Source organism: Zophobas morio, unplaced genomic scaffold (genome assembly GCF_036711695.1).
Source record: "Zophobas morio isolate AGI-343-1 ecotype UQ-CSIRO unplaced genomic scaffold, CSIRO_AGI_Zmor_V1 ptg000046l, whole genome shotgun sequence".
Classification (NCBI taxonomy): Eukaryota; Metazoa; Arthropoda; class Insecta; order Coleoptera; family Tenebrionidae; genus Zophobas; species Zophobas morio.
The window spans coordinates 6,115,469-6,141,283 of record NW_026972151.1 but is presented as its reverse complement, the minus strand read 5'-3'; the positions used below and the strand labels follow the sequence as shown (position 1 = coordinate 6,141,283).

At 35.6% G+C, this 25,815-nt stretch overlaps 3 protein-coding genes across 3 annotated transcripts; all 3 read left to right on the top strand.

Annotated features, from left to right (window-relative positions):
- Nucleotides 1-1,968: 1,968 nt before the first annotated feature.
- LOC135142021 (arylsulfatase B-like) lies at nucleotides 1,969-4,107 on the top strand. Its single transcript, XM_064073657.1, has 7 exons — nucleotides 1,969-2,123; nucleotides 2,171-2,563; nucleotides 2,615-2,870; nucleotides 2,918-3,075; nucleotides 3,123-3,258; nucleotides 3,316-3,477; nucleotides 3,528-4,107. The coding sequence occupies exons 1-7, from the start codon at nucleotides 2,004-2,006 to the stop codon at nucleotides 4,007-4,009; spliced, it is 1,707 nt and encodes a 568-aa protein (XP_063929727.1). The 5' UTR covers nucleotides 1,969-2,003; the 3' UTR covers nucleotides 4,010-4,107.
- A 5,932-nt stretch (nucleotides 4,108-10,039) lies between these two features.
- LOC135142304 (arylsulfatase B-like) lies at nucleotides 10,040-12,404 on the top strand. The gene is made up of 8 exons (XM_064073991.1): nucleotides 10,040-10,374; nucleotides 10,422-10,494; nucleotides 10,543-10,944; nucleotides 11,001-11,256; nucleotides 11,307-11,464; nucleotides 11,512-11,647; nucleotides 11,691-11,852; nucleotides 11,898-12,404. Exons 1-8 carry the CDS (start codon nucleotides 10,343-10,345, stop codon nucleotides 12,362-12,364), a joined length of 1,686 nt encoding a protein of 561 aa, XP_063930061.1. The 5' UTR covers nucleotides 10,040-10,342; the 3' UTR covers nucleotides 12,365-12,404.
- Nucleotides 12,405-19,863: 7,459 nt separating this feature from the next.
- LOC135142309 (arylsulfatase B-like) lies at nucleotides 19,864-23,010 on the top strand. Its single transcript, XM_064073995.1, has 9 exons — nucleotides 19,864-19,974; nucleotides 20,363-20,439; nucleotides 20,486-20,561; nucleotides 20,617-21,018; nucleotides 21,065-21,320; nucleotides 21,372-21,665; nucleotides 21,711-21,872; nucleotides 21,919-22,634; nucleotides 22,693-23,010. Exons 1-8 carry the CDS (start codon nucleotides 19,972-19,974, stop codon nucleotides 22,374-22,376), a joined length of 1,728 nt encoding a protein of 575 aa, XP_063930065.1. The 5' UTR covers nucleotides 19,864-19,971; the 3' UTR covers nucleotides 22,377-22,634; nucleotides 22,693-23,010.
- The last annotated feature ends 2,805 nt before the right edge of the window (nucleotides 23,011-25,815 follow it).

The following is a 25,815-nucleotide window of genomic DNA, read 5'->3' as shown; positions in this document are numbered from 1 at the left end:
AATTTAAGGGTCAGGAAACGTCGAGAAAACATTAAAGTGACTATTTGCAAGATGGACTCCATTGCAATAAAAACCTAGGAGCTTACATTCGGGGAGTAAAAGGGCTTAAAATGGATTAATTAAAAAAAAAAACAAACAAAAGAAAACAGAAAATTGTGCGAAATATATCACTGATTTAGGTTTTTATTTCTGGAAAATTTATGAAAAACTTCAGCAGTCAATGAGGAAAAGATCTAGTCGGTGGTAGTCATGTTCAGTAGTGTTTGTAGAATAAGAAGCTTCAAATGTAATACCGGGTGACTAGTAATGATTGAAGCAAATTTTTGTGTTGGCAAGTTTGAATTATTGGCAACAATACTGTTATGTCAGTTCACAGTTGTCAATTTTGACTTGAGCACGGCTAACAAACGTGTTGAGAAGATGACAGCTGGGGACTTGTTATCATAAAAACTTTAATAGTCACTCGGTATAAATTAATAAGGTTTTTTTTTGGAAAAACTTTTATCGCTCTGTACCTCCAAAAAGATTATTTAACCTCAAAACCACTTACATACGCAATTATTTTTTTTGTATTGTCATTGTTGTTAATTATTTTCAAATAAAATTATTCTAGATTCCTTTTGTAAGTTTTGAAAGTATTAAAATACCAATAAATGTCTCCATTTTTTTAAATTATTTTTTGATGGTCAACTATGTAGTTGTACACTATTTTAACTCAATAGGGATTTTTTTTTAACCTTGTCGAAATTTCGACATTCATGTTCTTTCTGACTTTGTTTCCAAATAAAATTTTTGCTGGAACCCTCTTAAATACCATGTGATCGTCTAATACTGATAAATAGAGGGTTAAATTTTACAATACCAACATCATAATTTTAAAAACAAATTGCACGGCCTGCTAGAGGCATTTTTATCCTGTGATGCAAATCAACTAACTCTCTTCTTTAAAAATGTTCTTATTCAAGTTAAAACATCTGTGAACCTTTCCAAAAAGAATATTTCTAGAATTATCGTAAATTAATTCCTTGGCACTTAGTGTACTTCAAAACCAAATACTCAGATTCAAGCTCTAAACAGTTATTAACCTTGTAGGAAAAGATTTAAGCCCTGCTGTTTTCGAGTTCACAATGATATTAATTTAACGGCTAATAATTTTCAAGGCCCTTTCTTTCAAAATGGATCAATGTTTAAGACTAGCTTAAATACCATAAATGAAAGATTTCAAATTTCGAGTGAAAAGTTTATGAAATGTGTATAAGTATGTACATATAATAACTTAAGTAAAAACATCCAGAAATCTAGATACATATAACATATATATATATATAAGCTTAGAAAATCGTTAATAAACTAATCTTACACTAATTACACCCGTTTTAACATAAAACACGAAGCGTGCGCCGTTTCAGAATTCCTTCTACTGTGTCTTATACAATTCCCTAAAACTACCAACCCAAGGCTAATTTGCCTACATTATTTATTAGAATTATCCTACTTACGTCACCATTTTTTTGAGAGGATAAACAAACGTATTTTGATTAAAAATTTACCATGCTTGCGATAACTTGAAAAAAACAAGAACATGCAGAGTCATCTGTCACTCGTTGACATTCTAAAAAATACTTCTTTATTTTTATCTATTTTTTTTTTTCTTTAGATTAAGTACAGTTATTACTTGTTATGTTTGTTTATAAATAGAGTCATTTGTCATTATTTCGTGGTATTTATTAGTTTTTTTTAATACTTTAGTCATAAAACAGTGGCAATAAAAATTCAAAAAAAACGATTTTACATAACACGAAAACAACATCCATTTCTTTGATTTACACCACCCATTGTTCATAAATTATTATAATAACAACACAAAATTGATAAATTTCTGTAACTTAGGTATTTCACCGCTATCTCCACACATTTTTTACTTAAAACAGATAACATTTTGATAAACGCCACCATACCCCCATCAACCAATATGTGTTACCATTCATGAATAGCACACCAAAATGAAAAGTCTGTTACTAGCAACCTTGTGTTTATTGTTAATGCAAATCCAAAAAACAACCCCTTCTTGTCGAAAAAGACGCAGCAAACCCAACATAATCGTAATCATAGGCGACGACGTGGTAAGATCTATTAACCCAGCGTACCTTTTGTCTATCAAGAACCCTAGGGTCACAACGACTTCAGTCTGCATGGTTCCAACCAAATCCCGACACCTAATATAGACGCTCTTGGCTACAACGGGATAGTTTTGGATCGGTACTACGTCCAAAATTCATGTACACCATCAAGAGCAGCATTCCTAACCGGGAACTACCCAATCCGATCCGGAATGCAAGGAGTACCCATCGTTGCAGGAACCAACAGATCGCTGCCTGTAGACATGCCCACAATGCCCCAGTTTTTGAAAAAAATAGGCTACAAAACACATATTGTAGGTAAATGGCACTTAGGTTCCAACTACAGGAGCAGAACTCCTACTGAAAGAGGGTTCGATACGCACTTTGGGTACTGGAATGGGTTTCTGGGATACTTCGATTATTTCACCGATTTTAACAATACGGTGAGTATTAGTTGCACCATGTAATGGTTCTAATGGTTGATGTTTTCACAGAAGGTTGAAGGTTTTGACTTACATGATGGTTTTGAAACGGTTTGGAGAGACATTGGGCAGTACGCTACTAATCTTTTCACTAGGAAAGCCTTAGAAGTGATTGATAAACACGATAGTAGAAATCCTTTGTTTTTGATGGTCACGCATCTAGCAGCACATGCCGGGAGGGACGGAGTTGAGTTAGGAGTACCAAATAGGACTCTAACTGATTTAAAATATAGCTATATTCAAAATCCCCGTCGAAGACTCTTTGCTGGTACTACTTTTTCCAACCAGTTTCTTTAAATGTAATTATTTTTGTAGATGTCGTAAACCTACTAGATGATTCAGTTGGACAAATTGTACAAAGGTTGCTACATCGTAACATGCTGAAAAACTCCATAGTACTCTTTTTCTCTGATAATGGGGCTCCTACTGTTGGTCCCTATGCGAATTCTGGCTCAAACTGGCCACTACGAGGGGTACATTCAATAAAATCAGTACCTTCAGTACTAACCGTTCGTTTCAGATAAAACTGACTAACTTTGAGGGTGCTATTAGAGGCACTGGGGTTATTTTTAGCCCTTTATTGAAGAAGAGGCGCTACGTTAACAGTAAATTTATACATGTTAGTGATTGGTTACCTACGTTGTATGCAGCTGCAGGTACTTATACTACCAATTAACACCTCAACAAATTATAATTTTTCTCCATGTGAACAGGTGGCAATGTCAGAGATTTAGGTCACATTGACGGTGTTAACCAATGGAACACACTATCACAAGACGCCCCTTCACCACGTTCCGAAATCCTAGTCAACATCGATGAAGTAGAAAACACTACATCGATTATAACACACAACGGACGCTACAAAGTACTTACAGGTACTTCACAAACCTTGAGTAAACCTATTCGTACTCACTTTACGTTGTAGGTGCTTTCCTGGGTGGTACCAAAGACTCCTACTTCGGTGAAAGTGGCCGAGGTACCGAAGTACCACCATACAACATCACTAGAGTTATCCACTGTGATACCAACCAAGCTATACAACAAATCACCAACGCTCCAATAAGCGAAAAACAGATTATGTACACCAGAGCTCAGGTGGACTTGGCTTGGTGCAGAAACGCCAACTATACTCCATTTTTGAATTGTTCGAATGCTTGTTTGTTCGATTTGGAAAAGGATCCGTGTGAGACTACGAATATTATAGACGAACAGCCAGATTTGGGGCGGCTGCTTTTGAGAAGAATTGAGGAGTTTTCGGTGTTTTTGGTGCCTCAGGGGAATCTGACTGTTGATCCGGATTCGAATCCTCAGCGTTTTGGTAATACTTGGTGTACTTGGTTGGACGATTCGTGGTGTGTGAAGACTCCTAATAACACGAATTTGACACCAAATAATGTAAATATTTGAATTAGTTGTTTCAGTAAATAAAAGATGGGGCGATAGAATACTGTACGGTTTTTAGTAAAGTCTATTTAGTACCGCTAAATAAACACAAAATTTATGTACCTAGTACACAAAATTATTCATTCCTCCATGGACAAAAAAAAAAGCTGCGAGCGAGAGTGACTCGTGGCTTACCCTCAGGCTGCTCAATGCCGAATCGCAATCGCTTCTCAGCTCCAAAAAAAAACGTATTCATCTTTGGATAAAATTTAAATGAAATCAAATTAAACGTTCTGAATCAATGCATATACTTGAAAATCACAAATCACTGCGACGGTGATTCTATTCTATCGACGAGCAGGCCGTTACGGTCGCAAACTCGCAGTTGGGCCCCGGCTATTCTAAACCTGATAGCTCAAAAAGGAACCGCGCCCTCCGCTGCCGCCAAGTGTTATTGTGTTATCTAACCTCAATTCCGTTTAAATGTTCAATTTCTATGACTCAAATAAGTTTCAAAAAGGTCAATAAACACCATTTAAATTTGCCATACAATCTTGTGAAATTGTAAACAACAAATAATTCTTATTTGAGATTGGACATCAGTTCATTTATATCATGGAAACCTTCATCAACAAAATATTAAATAAGAAACCAGCAAAGATTTATAAAAACAAAAAATCTGGTGTGAAATAAAGTTGTGCGGATAAAATATTACGTGAGGTTAGAAACTGCAGAGCATGAAAGTTTACGTTCAATTTAAATTATACAACAAAGAGAATTACTGAAGTTAAAAATTATGAGAGAGAAAAATATTGTTTGAGGTGAAAATTGCAACGATTCATAAAAATTGTGAGATAGAGAAATATTGTTTGAGGTGAAAATTGCAACGATTCAAACAAGGGATTTATATGATGTTACATTATGCCATGATTCAAGTGATTGGTTACTTAAAACAATTTGTTTTGAGGGTTTATAACGTGGAGTGCTTATCCCCAACAAAACACATGATAAATAAACACAAATGCGTCCTGTGTTGCTAGGAAAATGCGTCTCGGTGGTGCAATTATCCAACGTTGCGAGGAACATGCGTCTCGGTGATGTGATGATGATAACGATGATAATAACGATGATAACTGTCTAAGGAGAGAAATATGTAATCCCCCCGTCAGTCCACGATGTTTTGACGGTATTTCTACGGTCTTTTTCCACACTGGGGCAACGTTAGTTTAATTTAACTACCGTAAATAAACTATAGCAATCTTGTGCGAAGAATTAAGAAGTGTTATAATGTAACACTTAAGTATATGCATCCAGAAACGTTATTCGTAACTTTGTTAAACAAAAGACTCAATCCTGACGAAGTGAATTTCATGAAATCTCCTAGTAAGTGATTTATATAAATAAATCTAATGTCTGTTAAATTGTATTAGCACCAGTTAACGATTAAACTCCTAACAAGAACTGTGAATTTACAAACAATGAATCAAATTTACACGTACTAGCCTCGATCACTTTTTTCCGATTAGTCGTGTGTGTGTCGTCGTCGTCGTTACTATTAATTATCGTTAAACAAATGGTTTCTCCTTCTTATTAACTACCAAATCAACTAACTAACCAAGCTAACTCATCACGTGGTTACACTCACAACAAACACACCAAAAGTGACGCTTTCACTTCTCTACCAAGCAGACATCTTCTTTCCCTACCAACCCGCAAACTAAAATCCCCAGCAGGACTACCAACTACCTAACAAGCGCTAACGTGCACATGGTTACCTATGTGTAACGATTGTTTTAGATTGATTTTTTTTATTCAAATTATTCAGACGTGATGTCGCGCCGTTGTTAAATTTTTTCAGCGCGAAAGTTAAGACACATTTGGATAAAGGTTGGGGGAAAACAAAGAGGTATAAACAAAGAAATTATACTAGAAAAAACTGAATACCTATTCTAAATGTAAAAAACTGTTTTCTGTCCAACAATCAAGCCGGGTTTCTAAGAACTAGAAACTCCGATGCATTCTAAGCCCGATTTTTTGTTGGAAACGGTCCAAATCAATACAAATTTCAACGCCAATAAAATAGAAAGAAATCGATTAAAACTGGAATTGTGAATTATCGTCAAGTTAGAAACGTTCTAATTCAATTGATTTCTAAAAACGCCAATATGTCTATCACTCCGAGAAACCAAAATACCAGTGCCAGAAATGCAAATATCTTTACTAGGATAAAAGTTTATGCACAGTCATCAGTCATCGCAGAATAATCTAGGGATCTTTTTCTTGCTTTCATATGGTAAAGTTGTATCTAAATTACTGCAAACGACAACTAAATCACAAAGCAAATTGAAGGCCAAAAGTGGCGTCAGCATGTCTAACATACTGGGATGTAGCTGATTGATTATGTTGTCCTTAGATATCCAGGAATTAGGGTTTCGTTGCAGTTTTTCATGTTTTTATTTGCGTTAAACTGGAATGAAGAAAAGGAACATTTGAACTAGCTTTTGAAGGATTACGGGATGAAATCTATCCAGATTTTATAATCATCTTAACATCTGGCCAACTTTCAAGTGTGAAGAGGAAAATATACTAAAGAAATCGGTACCTATCTAGACAATGTACAATTTTTAATATCACTAGGCTCTGATTCGGAATACAGGTTTTCTTTCAACTAAAGACGGTGCCATGTATAGCGATTCTTTTTATATCGAACGTCAAACGACGTGAATTGTGTGTTGCCTATCTCAAAGTTTATAAAAATATTTTCTAAGCTTCACTTTACCTACGTAGAGAGTCTTGTTTCGCTGCTTGCTTGCTTCTTGCTTTTAAATATCATAAATTAATTGCGATTTTTCCTGAATTAAGGTCATTAGTTTTGCTAATAATAACTAAAACCTATTCTACTATCTGTAAATGGAACGTCTCACTAGGTACTGTAATTATCCACATCATATAATAAAACAATGGTCTTTATACTCTTATTATGTTATTTATTAGACACGTCTTTCCTCGCCCCTGAAGTGCAATTAAAGGAATCCAGTCTTTTATCTAAAAAAAAAAATAGATAATATCAGTTACAGTGTAAGGAAAAATAAAGTGGTCGATACGACTGATCCGTTGCCATCTTTTTAAATTTGCGAAAATCTGAACGCAAAACTAAAACATCAAGGCGGATTCATAAACCACAAATACACAAAATTTGCCCAGTTAAAACTCCGCGACCTAATATCTTCAGAACGGATAGAGATACTGAAATTTTGTAAACGCCATTGTGTTTAGCTTGAAGGGGGAAGCTTAACTTAGTACACTGCAAATACGACGCATAGTAATGTGAGGTGGTGCTCCATCTTGCTGCAACCACATGTTTGTTTTGGTCTCTAGAGGTACATTTTCCAACAACAGCGTTAATTCTTCCTGAAGAAAGTGCGCCAGTGAGTGTATTTTCGAAAAAATACATATGGTCCTATTAATTAACTTTTTTTATTTTTTTTTTTTTTTATAATACTACATCATACATTTATACCCCAAATAGTTTGGTTCCTCGTCCTCGTCTTACGTACGCAATATGGATTAGTGTCTGACCAGCAGTGCAAATTGTTTGTGTTAAGTAGGCACGCCATTATTATGAGAACGATTTCGTCAGTTTTTCAAAAAATTATTGTCTTCTTCGTATTGTATAATTCACGAAGCAATAAATGTCAGTCTTCTATATAAATCTCCTAAAGATGGAAATCAGTTTAAATAAAAAATAAAACTTTTGTGGTGACCAAATTTGAATTAAAATTTGGCACTGGAAAAATTAACAGCGGCGCAAAACCACATTTGAATAATTTGAATTTGAAAAAAAACCTCAATCCAAAACAAACGTTAAACATAGGCAACCATGTGCACGTTAGCGCTTTTGGGTAGTGTGTAGTTCTACTTGAAGTTTTGGTTAGAGGCTTGGTAGCGACAAGTTGGCTTTGCTTGGTAGAGGAAGGGGGTCGCGACCCTGGCACTGTTGGTTTGGGTCTCTGTGCGAAAAGCCTGGTGAAAAGACGCGGTGAGTAGGTTAAGTTTAGTTGGCTTGGTAGTTAATAAAAGAGAGGAAGTCTTTGTTTAACGACAATTAATCGTAACGACGACGACGCCACATTTTTCCCAAACACACGCAGCTAACTTTTGCGACGCTAACATGTGCGGTAAATTTGTTTTAGTGTTTGTAAATTTACAGTTCATGTTAGGATTTTAATCGTTAACTGGTTCTAACACAATTTAACAGACATTAGATTTGTTTAGATAAACACTTGCTAGGAGATTTCATGAAATTCACTGAGTCAGGGCTCTTTGATTTTGTTTGTCTAATTACGAATAACGATGCTAATACTTAAGTGTCGCAGTTAAATTAACCTAACGTTGCCCCACTGCGATAATATAATATCGTGGACTGGCAGGGGGATTAAAGATTTCTCTTCTTAGAAAGTTATCAATTATCATCGTTATTATCATCGTTATCATCATCACATAACCGAGACGCATTTTCCTCGCAACGTTGCAAATTATATCACCGAGACATTTTATTTCTCGCAACGTTGGATAATTACATCACTGAGGAGCTTTCCTCGCAACGGCTGATGCATTTTGTGTTAATTTATCATGTGTTTTGTTGGGGTAAACAATCCACGATATAAACTCTCAAAGTTAATTGTTTTAAGTAACCAGTCACTTTTAACATAATGTAAAGTCTTTCTTGGAATCGTTAATAAAGTGTGGCATAATTTAGCACCATTGGAATTCTTTATTCTGGCAGCGGCATTTATTCATGTTGAAAGGGTATTTTTAAGCCGAACACATGTTTGAACTGTAAAATCTTATTGAACTTATGCAGCTGAATAACTTCACTTTTAAAAATTAAACAATAACTCGAATGGACATAAAATACTGACTTAATTTTGTTAGCTTTGCAATTTTTCACTTTATACAATTTTTCTCTATCTCACAATTTTAACTTCAGTAATTTTCTTTGTTGTATAATTTAAATTGAACATAAATTTTCATGCTCTGCAGTTACTAACCTCACATATTTTTTTTGTCTGCACAAGTTTTACTTCACGCCAGATCTTTTGTTTTTATAATTTATAAATCTTTTCTAAGTTTTTGTTTTGTAAATACTTTGTTAATGAATGTTTCCATCATATAAATTATCTGATGTCCAATCTTAATCTCAGATAAGAAGTCTTTGCTGTTTAAAAATTTCAGGAGAGTGTATGGCGAATTTAAATGTTGTTTATTGCACTTTTTGAAACTTTGACACTTATTCAGTTGCAGTTTAATATCAGAGTCATAAATTAAACATTTAAAATGGAATTGAGGTAAATAATAAGAAATTCGTAGCAGAAGTGGAGGGCGGGGTTCCTAGTCGAGCTTGCGGGCTTAATGGCGCCAAATGCACAAAGGATGCAGGCTAGAATAGAAGTCAGAAGCGGTCGAGATGACGCAACGTTGTCGGCTTGTCCAAAATGGAGAAGTGCTTTGAGACAGTGCTTGCGATAGATAGAATCACCGTCGTGGGTAGAAGAATAGCCACGACCAGGAGGCCCAAACTCAGCTCGTGTTACAACGCCCCCTATGGGTATTGTTGTTGTGCTCTAGAATGAAACTGACATAGTTCGAGCGCCCCACTCTTATAGCACTGTAGTGCCGCTGCCGCTGTATAGTTTTTTATTAAAATTTTGTGCTCTTGTTGACTGCCATAATTTAAATTTGCCGCCACGCGCCCGTAATAATGTGTGTAATTGCATCCAGTTACTTTAATTTTGCTTTGTTTTTATTAAATTTGTGATTTTCAAATATTTGCATTGATTCAGAACAGAAAATCAAGACGGATTTATAACCTACTAGTGTATGAGTATTTTATTTTATAAAAATTAAACTAAATTTACTGTTTTTGAAACACAACATTGTATAATTTCATTTCCAATGTCAAACTTATCAGGTTGAATTTTAAACCTAAATATCGCACTAAAATTCAAATTGAGTCAATTTTGTTTCAACAATCGTAGACAACCTTTCAAAAATCTGTATAACGGTTTCTTTTTGTTAATTTTGTGTTTTTTGGGATGTGTAGAGTCCGTTTTAGAGGTGCAAATACTTGTTTCTGCATGTGATTCCTCAGTTAAAATAATTCACAGACCAGTGTAAAAATGTGTAAATAAACAAAAACCTGAAATACTAGTTTATAAATACATAAATATTAATAACCTCGACGTTAATAATTGACCCATACTTAGATAAGTAAGATGATTATGGTAAACATACGTGACTGCACGTGAACTAGTTGTCGACTTCATTCTAATAAACTAGGGTCACTCCTGCTGCAAAATGAAAATAAAAACTATCGCCATTTTTTTCTAGTAAGCTTCCATTTTTATCACTTCAAATAATTAATAAAACATTGTAGTTGCATCCTGCATTCCCAAAATCTAGTTTATGCCAACAAACCCCACATCATCGTGATCATGGCCGACGATATGGTAAGTCCTCTATCACTATTTTTATCAATATTAATTGATAACTCATAGGGTCACTACGATGTCGGCTTTCAAGGTTCTAATCAAATTCCGACGCCTAATTTAGACGCTTTAGCTTACAATGGTATAATTTTGAATAGATTCTACACCCAGAATTCTTGCACTCCTTCACGGACGGCCTTCCTGACTGGGAATTACCCTATAAGATCAGGAATGCAAGGATACCCACTGAAAGCTGGAGAAAACCGGGCATTGCCACACGATATGCCTACCATGCCCGAACAAATGAAAAAATTAGGTTATAAAACACATCTTGTGGGTAAATGGCACTTGGGGGCAGCGACTAGAAACAATACACCCACGGGTAGAGGCTTTGACTCCCATTTTGGGTACTGGCATGGATTGATAGGGTACTTTAACTATCTGTCTTTTAGACGGGAACATAATCACACCGTAAGTGGGTGAGGAGAAATTTAGCTAAACTGGTTAATTTTTAGGTATTGTTTTAGTTAACTAGAGGTTTAGATCTACATGACAATTTAAAACCAGTGTGGTCCGGTCAGGGTAAATACGCAACCAATTTATTTACAGAGAGGGCGCTTGAAATCATCGATAATCACAATGTAGAGGTACCTTTATTTCTGATTTTGTCACACCTGGCACCTCATGCTGGTAAGGACGGTCTAGAACTAGAAGTACCTAATGCGACCTTAACCAACCTCAAGTACTCTTACATCAACGATCCGAGACGCAGACGGTATGCAGGTTAGTACTACATTATACCACCATCAATGGTACTATTTTCCCACAAACAGACATGGTTAATTTAATGGACGAATCCACCGGTCGCATCGTCCAGAAATTAAACCAGAAAAACATGCTACAAAACTCCATCGTACTATTTTTCTCTGATAACGGTGGACAACCCGTTGGACTGTACCAGAATTCGGCCTCCAACTGGCCTCTAAGAGGAGTATAACACTTTTAACTGGTTTTGCAAGACATAATCAACAATTTTAGACAAAATTTGTCGATTTTGAAGGCGGCGTGAGAACAGCGGCTGCTATTTTTAGCCCTTTGTTCAAAAAGCGGGGTTATGTTAACACACAGTTCTTCCATTTGACGGACTGGTTGCCGACTTTTTATTCAGCAGCTGGTGAGTATTTTTCACGAGAAGGAACACTAATGATTTTTGATAGGTGGCAACCTGAAGGACTTAGGTATGATAGATGGTATCGACCAGTGGAAGGTACTAACCGAGAATCTAACGTCTAGTCGTACCGAAATCTTGATAAATATAGACGAGGTTAAAAATTCTTCTACTATTATCGGGAACAACGGGCGGCACAAGTTGATTCAAGGTGAGTATGATAATGTACAGTACGTTTGGTTAAAGTGAGACTTAGGTACTTTTGGACATGATTATTTTGATAAGTACTTCGGGAGTAGTGACCATCAGACACCAGGAACGCCACCTTACAATCATGAAAACGTTCTGAAAAGTGTTACCAATCAGGCTATCACAAGTGTTGTTGATGGTACTATGACACGAGAAAAAATTGATGAGCTTCGATCCCAGACTGACTTATCCTGGTGCAGGGATTTTAACAAAACATTTGATTTTAAGTGTACAGATGGGTGTTTGTTTGATCTGATTGATGATCCATGTGAAACTACGAATATTCTGGAGAAAGAAGTGGAAATACGAGAAGAGTTAAAACGAAAATTGGAGAAGTACAGATTAGTATTAGTTCCACAAAGGAATAAAGACTTCGATTTGAGTTCTGACCCGATTTTTTATAATAACACATGGTGTACGTGGCTTGACGATGATTGGTGTTTTAAGACTACCAATATAGAACGTATATATTAGCGAATTTTGTACAATAAAATTATTTTCTAGTTTGTGTAAATTAAGTTTTTCAGTAACTTTGAAACATTTAATTTAAGTACGACCTGGTACGCTCTCTACCGGAAAAGAAAAAAGTAAATGTTTCTCGTAATCGTCGTTGTACACGTGCGTGACCCTTATTTCTCTCAGTGTTTAGCATAATCAACAGAACTACCCATAGGTCAGTATCTTTCTCTCGATGCTTCTTGAACATTTGGTCCTTCGAACCGGATCGCGACTCGTAATTTCACACCGGATTTTTATCATTTTTCTCGGTGGACACTCTATTGCATGACTTCCGAAGAAGAAACATTTCTTCAATCTAAAATTAAAAAATTTGCTGGTCTGAAATTCATTCAGGCAAAGCTATTTGTTTAAATGCAAAACTGTTACGATTCCGTGAAAAAAACTACAGATGATTATCATTATCACTTTTGTGTTTTTCTATACAGATAGTCGTAGTTACATGAAGGTTGGAGGTAAAAAGCGCCCTGCAGCGGTGATTCATCGCTTAACTAAATCTCTTTTCACGCGCAGCACAGCAATACCTTTCATTACAATACCTCCGCCCTTAGTTTAAAATTTTCCACATGATAATTTTTACATTTAAAATTTTTCTCAATAGTATCCGTTCGGCCTATCCATCTACCAGGAAAAATTTATTTTAAATACTGTCGCACTTGATGTCCAAAATGTGGTGGAGCACCGTCTTGTTGAAATCGAAGAGTTTCTGCTGGTAACTCCGGGTTTGGGTAATTGGGAAACAATTCTCTGAGTTTAGGCACTATACGTTCCAGCAACAGCCTTAAATATCTGTCAGAAATTAAATTCCCATTAATAAAAAAAAGACCAATTACATGGTACGGTATGGATTTGTGCCAGGCTAGTACTTGCAGTTGTGTCTGTTCTCATGACCATTTAAACAAAAAGTAGATTCGTTAGAAAACAAAATCCTGTTGATAAAATTTCCGTCTTGTATTCTGTTCATAATAATTTCCGTAAATTCGACTCAACCATCAAAATCATCTTCGTTTAGCTCTTGTACCAAATGGACTATGTATGAGTGAAACTTTTCCTGTTTCATTACACTGGTCAACAAAATTCAATTTTTTCTCTCTAACTTTGACATAATTGTAATGTTTTCGTTTAATTTGTCTCTGTGTTTGTAACAAAGGGCATAAACCTTACAACTTAGCTCAATTAAAAATAAAAATGCATATTTGATGTTAAAAACAAAAAAGCAGGTAAAACAGTTTAATTTTTGTATCTTTAACGGCAAAAAGTGATGTATTAACAAAAGAACAACCATAATTAAGAAAAAAACAACGATTGTAGATTAAAAAAAGAAAAAAACAAAAGAAACAGCTAAGACCGACGTTTTTTCGGTTGCCTACTATGGATTTCATTGGAGATCTCTCGCTTGATGGTCCCGCAGTATTTTGCGAGCATTTAGGGGTTCCATCGATCTTGGTAACCTTTTTGTATCCACAAAATGCCCAGATGGAAACGTTCTCTATGTCCGTCACTCACGTCGTCATAATTTTTGGGGAAAAAATCAAGATGCGAATACATAAAATGCACTTTTAAGAATATGTTAATTTTAAATTTTTTATATGATGATAACATGTTTTCTACTTACTAAACGTAGTTTTCTTATTGTTTCCCAAGAAGTTTGTAGCAATTTGATCACAAAAAAATACACCTTATAGAAAGTTTCCTATTACTTAATAGTACGATTTTTGTATTTTTCAAAGGATAATATTGAAGATTACTTTTAAATGAGAGCTAAGTTTGGGTTTAGCCGTTTATAATATCATTTAAAATTGTTAATTAAATAATAATTGGCTGCTATAATAAAAGTTAGAGCTTAGCTGTTGACCAGTGTTATTGTTTGAATTGATTTTCTACTAACATTAAGGGTATTTTCATTATTTTGTAGCAGTTTTTGGACTTTTCTTAACATTTCCAGTTTCATTAAATCTTTGTAGGGTTTCTGAAACAACAACAAAGATTAAACCCCACCCACCCACCCCGATCTCAATTCTGACGAATTTTTCATTCGTAATCAGACCGAGGGACGGAGTTTAATTGCAAAATTCATATTTGTGTAGAAAATTTTGGCCTTTGAAAAACACATTTCACGTGGGAATTTCTTGTAGCGAGAGAGGATTTTACAACTATGCACCGCCCCTCGACTTACGATAATTAAAAAAATCATCATATTTGAGATAGGGTGGGTGGGCGGGACTTATATTTTTCTCCATGTTTCCTTAATATACGTGGTCTTCTTTCCTTACAAGAAACTAAAACATATTTAACTATGGTGTTGTTCAAAGCAAACTATATTAAAAAAAGGCCCGATCTCAATTGTGATGAATTTCTCATTCGTTGTTACATCGAGAAGTGAAGCGTAATTACAAAATCCGTATTACAAAAATTCACAGGGGCAGGTTTTAAGTTTATTGTTGTGAAAAGAAAACTACGTATGTTAAAGATAAGCAAAATATAAGCCCCGCCGACCCACCCTATCTCGATTGTGATGATTTTTTTATTCGTCGTGAACCGGGAGACGGAGCTTAACTGCAAAATCTATATTTTTCTACAGAAAATTGCTATATGAAACATGTTTTTAAGTAATCGTGTTTTTTAAAAAAGAAACCATGTTTTGAGTAAAGAAGAGAGCCAAATATTAAATGTCATTGCGTGAATTTTTTATTGGTTGTCGGAACTAGAGGCGGAGCATAATTGCAAAATCCATATTTCCCCATAGAAATGTACCCTTTTTGAATATGTTTTAAGTTTCTTGTTGTGAAAATAAAACTGCGTATACTAAGAAAAAAGGGCTAAATATTAGCCCCGCCCGCCCGCCCTATGTCAATCGGGGGGCAGAGCTCAATTGCAAAATTTTTACTTTCCTACAACTAATTACCATCTTAAATACGTTTTTAAGTAATCGTATTGTTAACAGAAAACTACATACATATACTTCTGTACTGAATAAAAAAAAAACATAGTTAAACACCTACACTCGCTCCGACCTCAATTTTGGTGAATTTTTCATTCATTGTCAGACCTAGAAGCAAAGTGTAATTGCAAAATCCATATTTCTGCACAAAATTTTACCCTTTTAAACACATATTTCACATGATAATTTCTACTAGAGAGACGAGGATTTTGCAATAAAGCTCTGCCACTTCAACTCACTATGAATAAAAAAAATCATCGCGTTTGAGAAAGGGTGGGTGGGCGGGGCGTATATTTTGTCCATTTTTTGTTAATATACGTAGTCTTCTTTTCCTTACAAGAAACTAAAAAGATCTTTAACTATTGTGTATTATTTTCGACATGTTTTAAGTTTCTTGTTATGAAATGAAGGCTAAGTATGTTAAAAAAGAAGCAAAATATAAGCCCCGCCCACCCACCCTATCCCAATTGTGATGATTTTTTTTATTGGTCGTGAGCCGGGAGACGGAGCTTAATTGCAAAATCCGTACTTCCCTGTAGAAAATTACCATTTTGAATATGTTTTAAGTTTCTTGTTGTGAAAAGAAGGCTACGTATGTTAAAAAGAAGTAAAATATAATACACGGTAGTTTATGTTACCTGGCTTTATATTATCTAACTTTCTTAGTTCAGGTTTCGGGTTTGGAATAGGAGAAATGGGAGTTGCTGAAGAGGTTCTGGGCGGTTCTTCGTCACAGTTCTGAATTGCGGGATATTTGTTTTTCTCCCGGTTTACGCATTTTTATGTTGATATCAGCGGTTTGTTGAACACCCTGTTGAGCTCTGGCCCTTAGTTGATCGATATGGTGCTTCCATATGGTATTATTTGGCAGTGTGCAGAAATAATTCCTTCGCCCTAAGTTTTGTTATTGTGGCTCTTGCTAAGTTTTTTTGCTTGGCTGCCTGTAATCTCTTGCCCATACTCCATCTTCCTCTTTTAGGTATCTGTTTTGCGTGTGGTCTGTTTGGGTCTCCGCATAGCTTCGGTTTCCAAGTTTCAGTAAATAAGGAAGGGCTGTTATGTCTGTTCCCAACATTCGTTTTGGTACTTTTGTCTTTAAGGAGAATGGGAGGGTGCGTGGTTTGAAGAATTTGGATAAGCGAATAGAAATGTTTCTGCCCTGGTGGGAATCGAACCACACCTCTCCCGCTTGCCACTAGACTACAGAGCGGCTTATCTTTACTTCGCTTACCCAGCTATTATTGTGCCGCCACAAAGAAGATGGGAGTTCTACAACCAAGCGTTATTGTGAGTGCAGCAACATGACTTTTGTAACCACCTGTTCTCAAAAATGCCAGGGAATTCATTTACAAGATTATTTAAACAGTGCTTATCTGAGGAAATGTGTAGTGATGCTACAATGCTACTGCCTTCATTTGCTAGCTTAAATTTAAATATTCTTTAAAAATCTCTACCTAACAGACAGTATTTTTTATGTGGAACTACTTGAACAGTATAGTTTTCACAACATTTATTTTCAAAGTGCGACGAAACTCCAGTCAATGGACGGCGTCCGGTAACTATCCAGAATTTCTCCGATATCGCGTGAGGGTGGCGTGCCTCGGTGCCAAGCCTTGGGCCGACTAGTGCCGCTAAAAAAGTAGCACGTCTGGCCGACCTAGGCTTATGCGGACACCTTCACGCCACTGGGAGTGGCGCCTCCGGTCGGGAGCGGCGGTGCTCGGACGCCAGCTCGTTCTCTGGCGACGGAGCACCGGGTGGCATTAAAGGCGGAGACACGGATCTCCAGGTGGTCTGGTTTTTTTTCCCCGCCACCAGCTACACGGCTAAAATAATCTTATTACTAGAATAATCTTAAATAATTACAAATCGATTTTACAAATTAAACAGAAATAATAAGACAGCACGGTAGTTTCCTCCTGGACGGTGAGTTCCTTCGGGACGGGTTCCTCCTGATCCTGGGGGTGGTGACCCTGGAACAGGAAATAGCGCGGGGATGTTGTTTAAGAAAATGGAATCCAGAAATGAACTGAAATATAGTTGAAAAGAGTTGTGAGAAAGTGTTTCGATATTATGGAGCGGCATTAGGCAAATAGAAGGAACAAGACAAAGAACTGACCACTTGTCCAACATATATTAGGAAACATTTTGAGGTAACGAACGGCGAAATCTTAGAAACCAAAGAAATGTGACGAATATATAATACCGAGTCAAATGCGGTCATGAAGAAAGAGAAAACAAATTTTAGAATGTTTTTGGAGGAAAGATGTAAGAGATACATACAGGGTTATTCAGCTAAGATGACCCATTTGTGTTTTTAAAATAGACAACCCATAATACCAATTCCACTTGAGCCTGGATTACAAAAAATGTTTCAAAATTGAATTGTATTTGACATTTGACTTCACAGCGTTCCTTCGACTTTGCGACGAAATTCCGGTGGGACGGACGGTGACGGTGCGGAATTTCGGCGATAACGCGTGGAGATGGCGTACCTCGGTGCCATGCCTTGTGCCAACTACTGCCGCTTAAATAGAAATACATCTGGCCGACCTAGGCTTACTCGCTACCGAGAGTGGCGCCTTCGGTCGGGAGCGGCGGTCGCTCGAGCACCACCTCCCTCTCCGGGGGAAACAAAAGAATACAATAAAACGGAAGAATATTTTAAACAATAAATCGGGTTTATTCCCTGCTACCAGCTACACGGCTAAAATAGATCTTACGGCTAATTCTTAAATAATTACGGAACGTCGTTCCTTCCTGGACGGCGAGTTCCTTCTTCTTCCTCCTGGTGGCGACCCTAGAACGGTACAGTTTTTCGCTTGGGGGCGGCGATTCAAAAACGGGAAACAGCTACGCCTCCGAAGTCCAAGAAAGAATCCCCTTTTTCGACCGCGTCGGCGGTACGCGTCCCGGTTTCTGGCCAGCGAAAATTTGCTTCGCCTCAACGTATGTATCAATTTTTCGCGGTTTATTGTTATTTCATCTTTTGCTTTGTTTGCGTGTTAAAAATCAGTTTTTTTCACAACTAATGTGTGAGTTTTTCTGTTTACGGTATTTTTACTAAGAATAGCTTTTTCTGAAAAAACAAAGTACATATTCGTAATAACGTCTTACTATCGAAATGATATAAAAGTAGGTTGAGTTTAGTAATATTCAAGTTGATTATGTATGCTAGAGGTTCAAAAAGAGTTATCTGACTTTACCGTAGAGGATACGCAGTTTCGAAAAACTTTAAACGTCTGTCTAAAAATTTTTGAAGAAAATGGATTTGTGGCACGAAAACCTGGAAGTGGCCGTCCAAAGAAGCGAACTTTAGAACTTATTGAAGCAGCGATAGAAGTAATTGGAAAAATCGCAGGTACTTCTATTCCGTCATTTGTCACAACAACTTGGTTTGTCTGTTGGTATCTTTAATTCGATTCTAAGAAAAGGCCTTCATTTGTTTCCCTATGCTCACATCTTAAGAGTTCGATAATGATAATATTTAGAACATTTTGTTCGACTGTGGTCTAATTAATCATTTTAGTCCCCTGTTTTGAGAAGACAAACTCATTCAAATCAAACTAATTTCTACGTGACATTCTTTCGAATAAATACTTCAGCTTCAGGTTGCTAATACCTAGTGCTGAAGGACATTTTATCCCGTTTTGCATTTTTTTCAAAAACAAATACTGCGCTTTTTTAGAATTTTTTTCATTACTTTATTATAACTGTATATAATTTATGCAATACCATCAAAATTACAGCGTAATCTTATATTTGCAACAGCTGCACTAAATTTTTCTAATGAATAAAGCAAATTCTTTTACGTTTATTGTTTTATTTTAAACGAAAGAGTGTAGAAGTGGGGGGATTTTAAATTAACTAACTAGACTAAAAAGACACAGAACAGAAGAAAAATAGTAAAAAAAATGTAAAACCAAAAAAGAACGAAAGCATGCAAACTAGCGATGAGTTAAGTTAATAAAAAGTCAAAACCAAATGATTTAAAGTATGTGGAAAATAATGATAATAACAAGTGCTCAAGTTTTGACAAACAAATTTTATGATGTGAAATAAATACGTAAACAAAACACAACAAATGAATTATTAAGTGGAAATTTAAGTAATAATATAAAAATTAAGTGAAAGTGTAAACTCAAAATAAATTTTTAGTTTAGTTATAATTAATTAAGAAAAAATAAAATGGAGTAATAATAGACAACAAAAAAAGGAAACAAAATTTTAACCTATAGTGTTTTTGCAGGAAATAAAGTGAAATAAAAATAATTTATAAAACAAAAACGTCATTTTGTGAGTCCTATAATAAACACATATAAGAACTCCAACTTTTTAACGATCTGTGCAATAAAAACTGAAGAAGTCATAGCTTAAAGTAGAAAGTAGTACAGTAGGTACACCGTCCCTGATTGATTTTTTCTAATCCTATGTGTAGATAATATTAAAACAAGTTTCGCAAGTTATTCTTATGTTTTTTTCAGCGACACCACAGTCTGAATACTGACAGCAAAAGAACCGTACATGTTCTTGTGAAGGTGCCACACTTGCGAGCTTTTTTTTCCTTTTTTAAAAATTGTTGCGTTCGTTTAGTGCCAGTGACCAAATTGACGTATAAAATTTAATGGTAAATAAAACGAAACTGCTTTTTATACGACCGACCAAATACGTAGAGATACATTTAAATTAGCCCAAATTAAGTTGTATATGTTTTTTAGTTTCGGTGGACTAAAACGGTGTTTAAAACTTCGCTCGCCAAGTATTTTCTTTGCGATGTTTTAACAAAAACACACTTCAATTAATTGTTTAATATCAAAAATGTTTTGAGTGTTTTTTATTATATTAGAAAATTAAAATAATTAAAATAATGAATGTCACTGACCCAGTTACACACAATAGACCTAAGTCTGTAAATCCGTCTAATCTTTTATTAGCATGTATAATATAGCATATCATAAAACCATATCTAAAAATTCATTCATTGTTTTTGATCTCTTACATTAAAACTAAAAAAGATGCCAGCTCTCAAAAGACGTTATTGGATTATGGCTACCATCACCATCGCGGCAGTACTTCTAGGAATCATCCTATAGTAAGTACCCTTACAGTACCATCCCTTATCACTAACAAAATTTCAGTTTTGTATTAGTACCAGAGGATGCCCCCATCACGAGAAAGAAACCTCACATTATCATCATTATGGCGGACGACTTGGTACCACAAACCTATCCTTAAATTTATAGTGACAATAACTGTAACAATACTTCAGGGCCGCAACGACGTAGGTTTCCACGGCTCCAACCAAATCCCAACCCCTAACATAGACGCCCTAGCATACAACGGCATCATCTTAGACAAATTCTACACCCAGTATGCTTGCACCCCTTCAAGAGCAGCCCTCCTCACCGGAAACTACCCCCTAAGGTACGGCATTCACGGTTCTCCAATCCGAGCCGGCCAAAACCGATCTCTACCCGAAGACGTGACAATAATGCCCGAACATTTGAAAAAACTAGGCTACAAAACACATCTAGTGGGTAAATGGCATCTAGGGGCTGCTTACAAGAAGAGCACCCCTTTGAGAAGAGGGTTTGATACCCATTTTGGGTACTGGCATGGGTTTGTGGGTTATTTTGACTACACGGCTATATATGAATTGACAAATGAAACGGTAAGTGCGTCCTTTGGTGGCTTTTATCATAATGGTACTTTTACAGAATGCGAAAGGGTTGGATGTGCATGATGGGTTCCAACCCGTGTGGTCGGCCCAAGGAAAATATGCGACTGAGTTGTTTACTGAGAAGGCTATAGAGGTGATAGATGGGCATGATGGGGACGAACCGTTGTTTTTGTTTTTGGCGCATTTGGCACCACATACTGGGACCGATGGAACTGAGTTGGGGGTGCCTAATAGTACCTTGAGTGATATTAAATATGAATATATCAAAGATCCGAGGCGAAGACTCTATGCAGGTGACGCTACTAATCGTTGGGTACTTTGGGAATAATGTATGAATATAACAGATGTGGTAAACTTGATGGATGAGTCTGTAGGCAAAGTTGTCGAAAAGTTATCCGACAAGAATATGTTACAAAACTCCATTATCCTGTTCCTGTCTGACAATGGTGCCCAAACTGTGGGTGTTTACGAAAATTCCGGATCCAACTGGCCTCTACGAGGGTTAAAATTGACTGAATTTGAAGGTGGCGTGAGGGCGGCAGCGGCCATATTTAGCCCCCTGTTTGAAAAAAGTGGCTATGTCAATAAAGAATTGATACATTTGACGGATTTGCTGCCCACTTTTTTTGCAGCCGCTGGTTCGTAACCTAATAATTAGTTTTCTCTTCTAATGACTTTTCTAGGTGGAGATCCTGAAACGCTTGGTACTATAGATGGCATTAACCAATGGGACACTCTCTCCAAGAACTTATCAACCAATCGTACTGAAGTACTTTTGAATATAAACGAAGTTGAAAATGCGTCTGCTATTATAACGACTAACGGCCGCTACAAATTTCTTCAAGGTACTACTTTGGTATTACTTAATTGAGTACTCAGTTTTACACACAGGTACTTACAATTCGGGTTTTTACGACCACCATTACGGAGATAGTGGACGAGGACCTGAAGTACCACCATTCTCTGTTAATACAATTTTGGAAAGTAGTACTTATGAGGCAATTCGTGGCATAGTTGCTGCACCTTTAACCAACGACAAAGTTAAGGAACTGAGGGCCCAAACTGATTTGTCTTGGTGTAGAAATGACAACGAAACGTACCCAATGGATTGTAGGAAAGGGTGCCTATTTAATTTGGATGAAGACCCGTGCGAAATTACCAACATTATTGAAACAGAAAAAGAGATAGAAGGAAAATTAAGAGGAAGACTTGATGATTTTAAAAAAGTAATGGTACCACAACCGGAAGAAGTGTTTGATGAGGCTTCTAATCCCATTTTTTATAATAATACGTGGTGTACGTGGCTAGACGATGACTTGTGTTTCAAAACACCTAAGCTACAAAAATAAAAGTAAAAATTAAATAAAGTATTTGTGTACAAATATATGACACTTGTTTGTTGAAAGACCACGTTTTCAATTATTTATAATATAAACTGCATCGTTTATCCACTTTTGCTACAAGAACGACATCTATAGGTCATTAAACTTGTCTTATTTTTGTATCAGGTAGGAAAACATTATCATATCATCAATTATCACAAGCAGGTGGTTTTTATCAATCTAATAAAAAGTTCTGTTTGTGTTGTTGCTTACTGTACACGAGATGTAAGTAAACTAATAAAATTATTTAAACAATAAAATTATATATTATTGTTGTTATTAGAATATGGAAAATTTAAAGAAAAAAGTAATGGTGCACAAGTTGAGATGTTTTGTGTGTTGTGGAGCGATGACTGGGAAGACTTTGATGTGCAAAAATGGCCACACACTGTGCGAAAATTGTGGGAAAAAAAATAAAAATTGTCTCGTATGCAACGAAAAAATTATATCTAAAAGCAACCTCTTGTTCGATGTCATGAAGACATTTTTGGGTGATGACACTGACGACAAACGTGATGGGAAGAAAATGTAAAAAAATCGGGGACAGTCGTTATTGTTTATGGTGTTATATCTGATTTTTGACATGTAGAGTTTTTTTGAAATATGTTTATTATTACATTTTATTAAATTCAAGACAACTAATTATAATAATAGAAAAAGAGCTTGTTTCTGTTTCTTGATGACAAATAATTTTTTTTAAACTACAAAGTCATGACCTTACGCAAACTATAAAATTTAAATTCATTGTTTGTCAACATCATTAGGGAACTGACGCGAAGAAATTGAATCAGTTGCATGTTCTTGAACTCGTTTAACGTTTAGTAAAGACGTCACTCGACATATTTACATACACTTTTGCAAATAATTTGTTTAGAGATAGCTTTCGACGTCCATTCATTGCTTCGTTAGTACCTGTCGAAGACGGTTTTTCGATTTTTAAATTTCCATGAAATAAACATAACCAGTTTAAAATCTTCTATCGGCGTCCCCAATCTGCATTAACATGTTTTTCAATTTCGAGCTTTCACTTAATACTAGAATTTATTTTGTTTGTATTTGCAGTAAAAAGTAGGCGAATTTATTGGTTTGGTCCAAGAGGAAAATATGTAGTCTCATTACCATCTACAGTTGACAATCATTACTACACTAGTGCGGTTTATATTACATGGGTATCGTTATTAAGAAGGAAGGAAAAAAAGGGGTTTAATTAAAAGTTTTTAATGATTTGTGGGTTCAGTTGCGGCAACGTTGAAAATAAAAGCCAACATATTAGTAGTATTAATTTCTATTCCTGATTAATTGTTTAATATACGACATATTGAGACAGTCCGACAAAAAAATTCAGAATTCCGTTCATACACGTTTTCTTCAAAAATTCTCCGATAGATAAATTGTATTATTTAAAATAACACTTTTTGAGGTAAAAATTTATTTTTCTAACCAGCCATTTATGTAACGTGAAAGATCCTGCAGATGTGGAGACATCTAGTGTCTTTTTAAGAAAGTGATTTTTGAGGCTTTTGGTGTCTTTTTTTTAGAAATATAAAAGAATCTTGAGGCTTTCTAGTGCCCTTCGTTTTTTAAAAATACGAGACAATCTTGGGGGTCATTGGTGTCTTTTTAAGTTGTGAAAGAATTTGGGAGGATTTCAGTGTCTTTTTTCCAAGAATGTGGAAGAACCTTGGGGGTCTCTAGTGTCTTTCGTTTTTTAAGAATACGTAAACAATCTTGGTAGGCCACTTGAGTCTTTTATCGGAAATAAGAAAGAATGTTAGGAGTCCTTAGTGACCTTTTCGGGAATGTGATAGAATGTTGAAGGCTTTTAGTGTTTTTTTTCTAGAATATGAAAGAACCTTGGGGATACCTAATGTTTTACGTTTTTTAAGAGAACGAAACAACTTAGGGGCGCTTAGTCTGTTTTCTTAGAAACAAGAAAGAATGTTGGGGGTTTCTAGTGTCTTTTTTGGAATATAAAAAAATCTTGAGGGCCCATGGAATTTCTTTGTAAGAATTTAAAAGAATTTTTGGGACTTTTGGACTCTTTTCAAGAATATGAAAAAATCTTGGAAATCTCTAGTAGCTTTTTTAGTAACGTGAAAGTGTCACTTTAAGAAAGTGAAAAATTTTGGAGGCTTCTGGTGTCTTTTTTTCAAGAATGTTGAGGGTTCCTAGTGTCCTTCGTTTTTAAAGAATACGAAACAATCTTGAGAGCCCTTAGCGTGTTTTTTTTTTAACAAGAAAGAATGTTGAGGATCCCTAATATCTTTTTTAACAATGTGAAAGAATTTTAGGGACTTTTGGTCTCCTTCCAAGAACATAAAAAATCTCTAGTGTCTTTTTAAGAAAGTGAAAAATTTTGAAGACTTTTGGTGTTTTTTTTTCAAGAATATGAAATAATCTTGAGAGATCCTAGTGTTCTTCGTTTTTTTAAGAATACGAATAAGAAGAATCTTGGGAGCATTTAGTGTTTTTTTTTTTTTTTCAGGAATAAGAAAGAATGTTAGGGGTCCCTGTTGTTTGTCTTTTTGGAGGCTTTCGATGTATTTTTTTCAGAATATGAAAAAATCTTGGGGGTACTTAGTATCTTACGTTTTTTAAGAAAACGAAACATTCTTAGGAGCGTTTAGTGTATTTTTTAGAAACAGGAAAGAATGTTAGGGTCACTAGTACCTTTTTTAGGAGTGTGAAAGAATCTTGGGGGCCCATTGTATCTCTTTTTAAAAATGGGAAAGAATTTTAGGGACTTTTGGTCTCTTTTCAAGAATAGGAAAAAATCTTGGGGATCCCTAGCAAAAGAATCCTGCAGACATGGAAACTCCAAGTGTCACTTTAAGAAAGCGAAAAATTTTGGAAGCTTTTGGTGTCTTTTTTTCAAGAATCTTGAGGATTCCTAGTGTCCTTCGTTTTTAAAGAATACGAAACAATCTTGAGAGCACTTAGTGTCTATTTTAAAAGTGTGAAAGAATCTTGAGGGTTTCTAGAGTCTTTCGTTTTTTAAAAATAAGAAACATTCTTGGGAGTATGTTGTCTTTTTAAGAAAGAATGTTGTAGGTCCATTCTATTTTTTGTAGGAATGTTAAAGAACCTTGGGGCACATAGTGGTTTTAGGAGTGTGAATGAGTATTAGAGATTCTTAGTGTTTTTTTTTTTTAAGAATATGAAAGAATATTGGAGACCTCTAGTGCATTTATTTTTCTTTAAGAATACGAATTTTGGGGATCCTTAGTGTCTTCTTTGGAAAGGTGAAATAATGTCCCTGGTGGTTTTTTATAGGCATGTGAAAGACCCTAGGGAGCTCTGAGTATCCTTTTTTAAGGAATGTCAAAGAATGTTTGGACCCTTGGAGTTCTTTCTTAGGGAGTGTGAAAAATTCTTAATGATCGCTAGTTTCTTCCTTTTTTAAAAA

What these genes read in the sequence shown, in the direction of transcription:
- LOC135142021 (XM_064073657.1), top strand. Translation starts at nt 2,004, where the DNA reads ATGAAAAGTCTGTTACTAGCAACCTTGTGTTTATTGTTAATGCAAATC. An exon ending in TAATCATAGGCGACGACGTG is followed by an intron (nt 2,124 to 2,170) that starts GTAAGATCTATT and finishes CAAGAACCCTAG; the next exon opens with GGTCACAACGACTTCAGTCT. An exon ending in CAAACTGGCCACTACGAGGG is followed by an intron (nt 3,076 to 3,122) that starts GTACATTCAATA and finishes CGTTCGTTTCAG; the next exon opens with ATAAAACTGACTAACTTTGA.
- LOC135142304 (XM_064073991.1), top strand. Translation starts at nt 10,343, where the DNA reads ATGAAAATAAAAACTATCGCCATTTTTTTCTA. An exon ending in GACGGGAACATAATCACACC is followed by an intron (nt 10,945 to 11,000) that starts GTAAGTGGGTGA and finishes GTATTGTTTTAG; the next exon opens with TTAACTAGAGGTTTAGATCT. An exon ending in CCAACTGGCCTCTAAGAGGA is followed by an intron (nt 11,465 to 11,511) that starts GTATAACACTTT and finishes CAACAATTTTAG; the next exon opens with ACAAAATTTGTCGATTTTGA.
- LOC135142309 (XM_064073995.1), top strand. An exon ending in CTTCTAGGAATCATCCTATA is followed by an intron (nt 20,440 to 20,485) that starts GTAAGTACCCTT and finishes ACAAAATTTCAG; the next exon opens with TTTTGTATTAGTACCAGAGG. An exon ending in CCGCTACAAATTTCTTCAAG is followed by an intron (nt 21,873 to 21,918) that starts GTACTACTTTGG and finishes TTTTACACACAG; the next exon opens with GTACTTACAATTCGGGTTTT.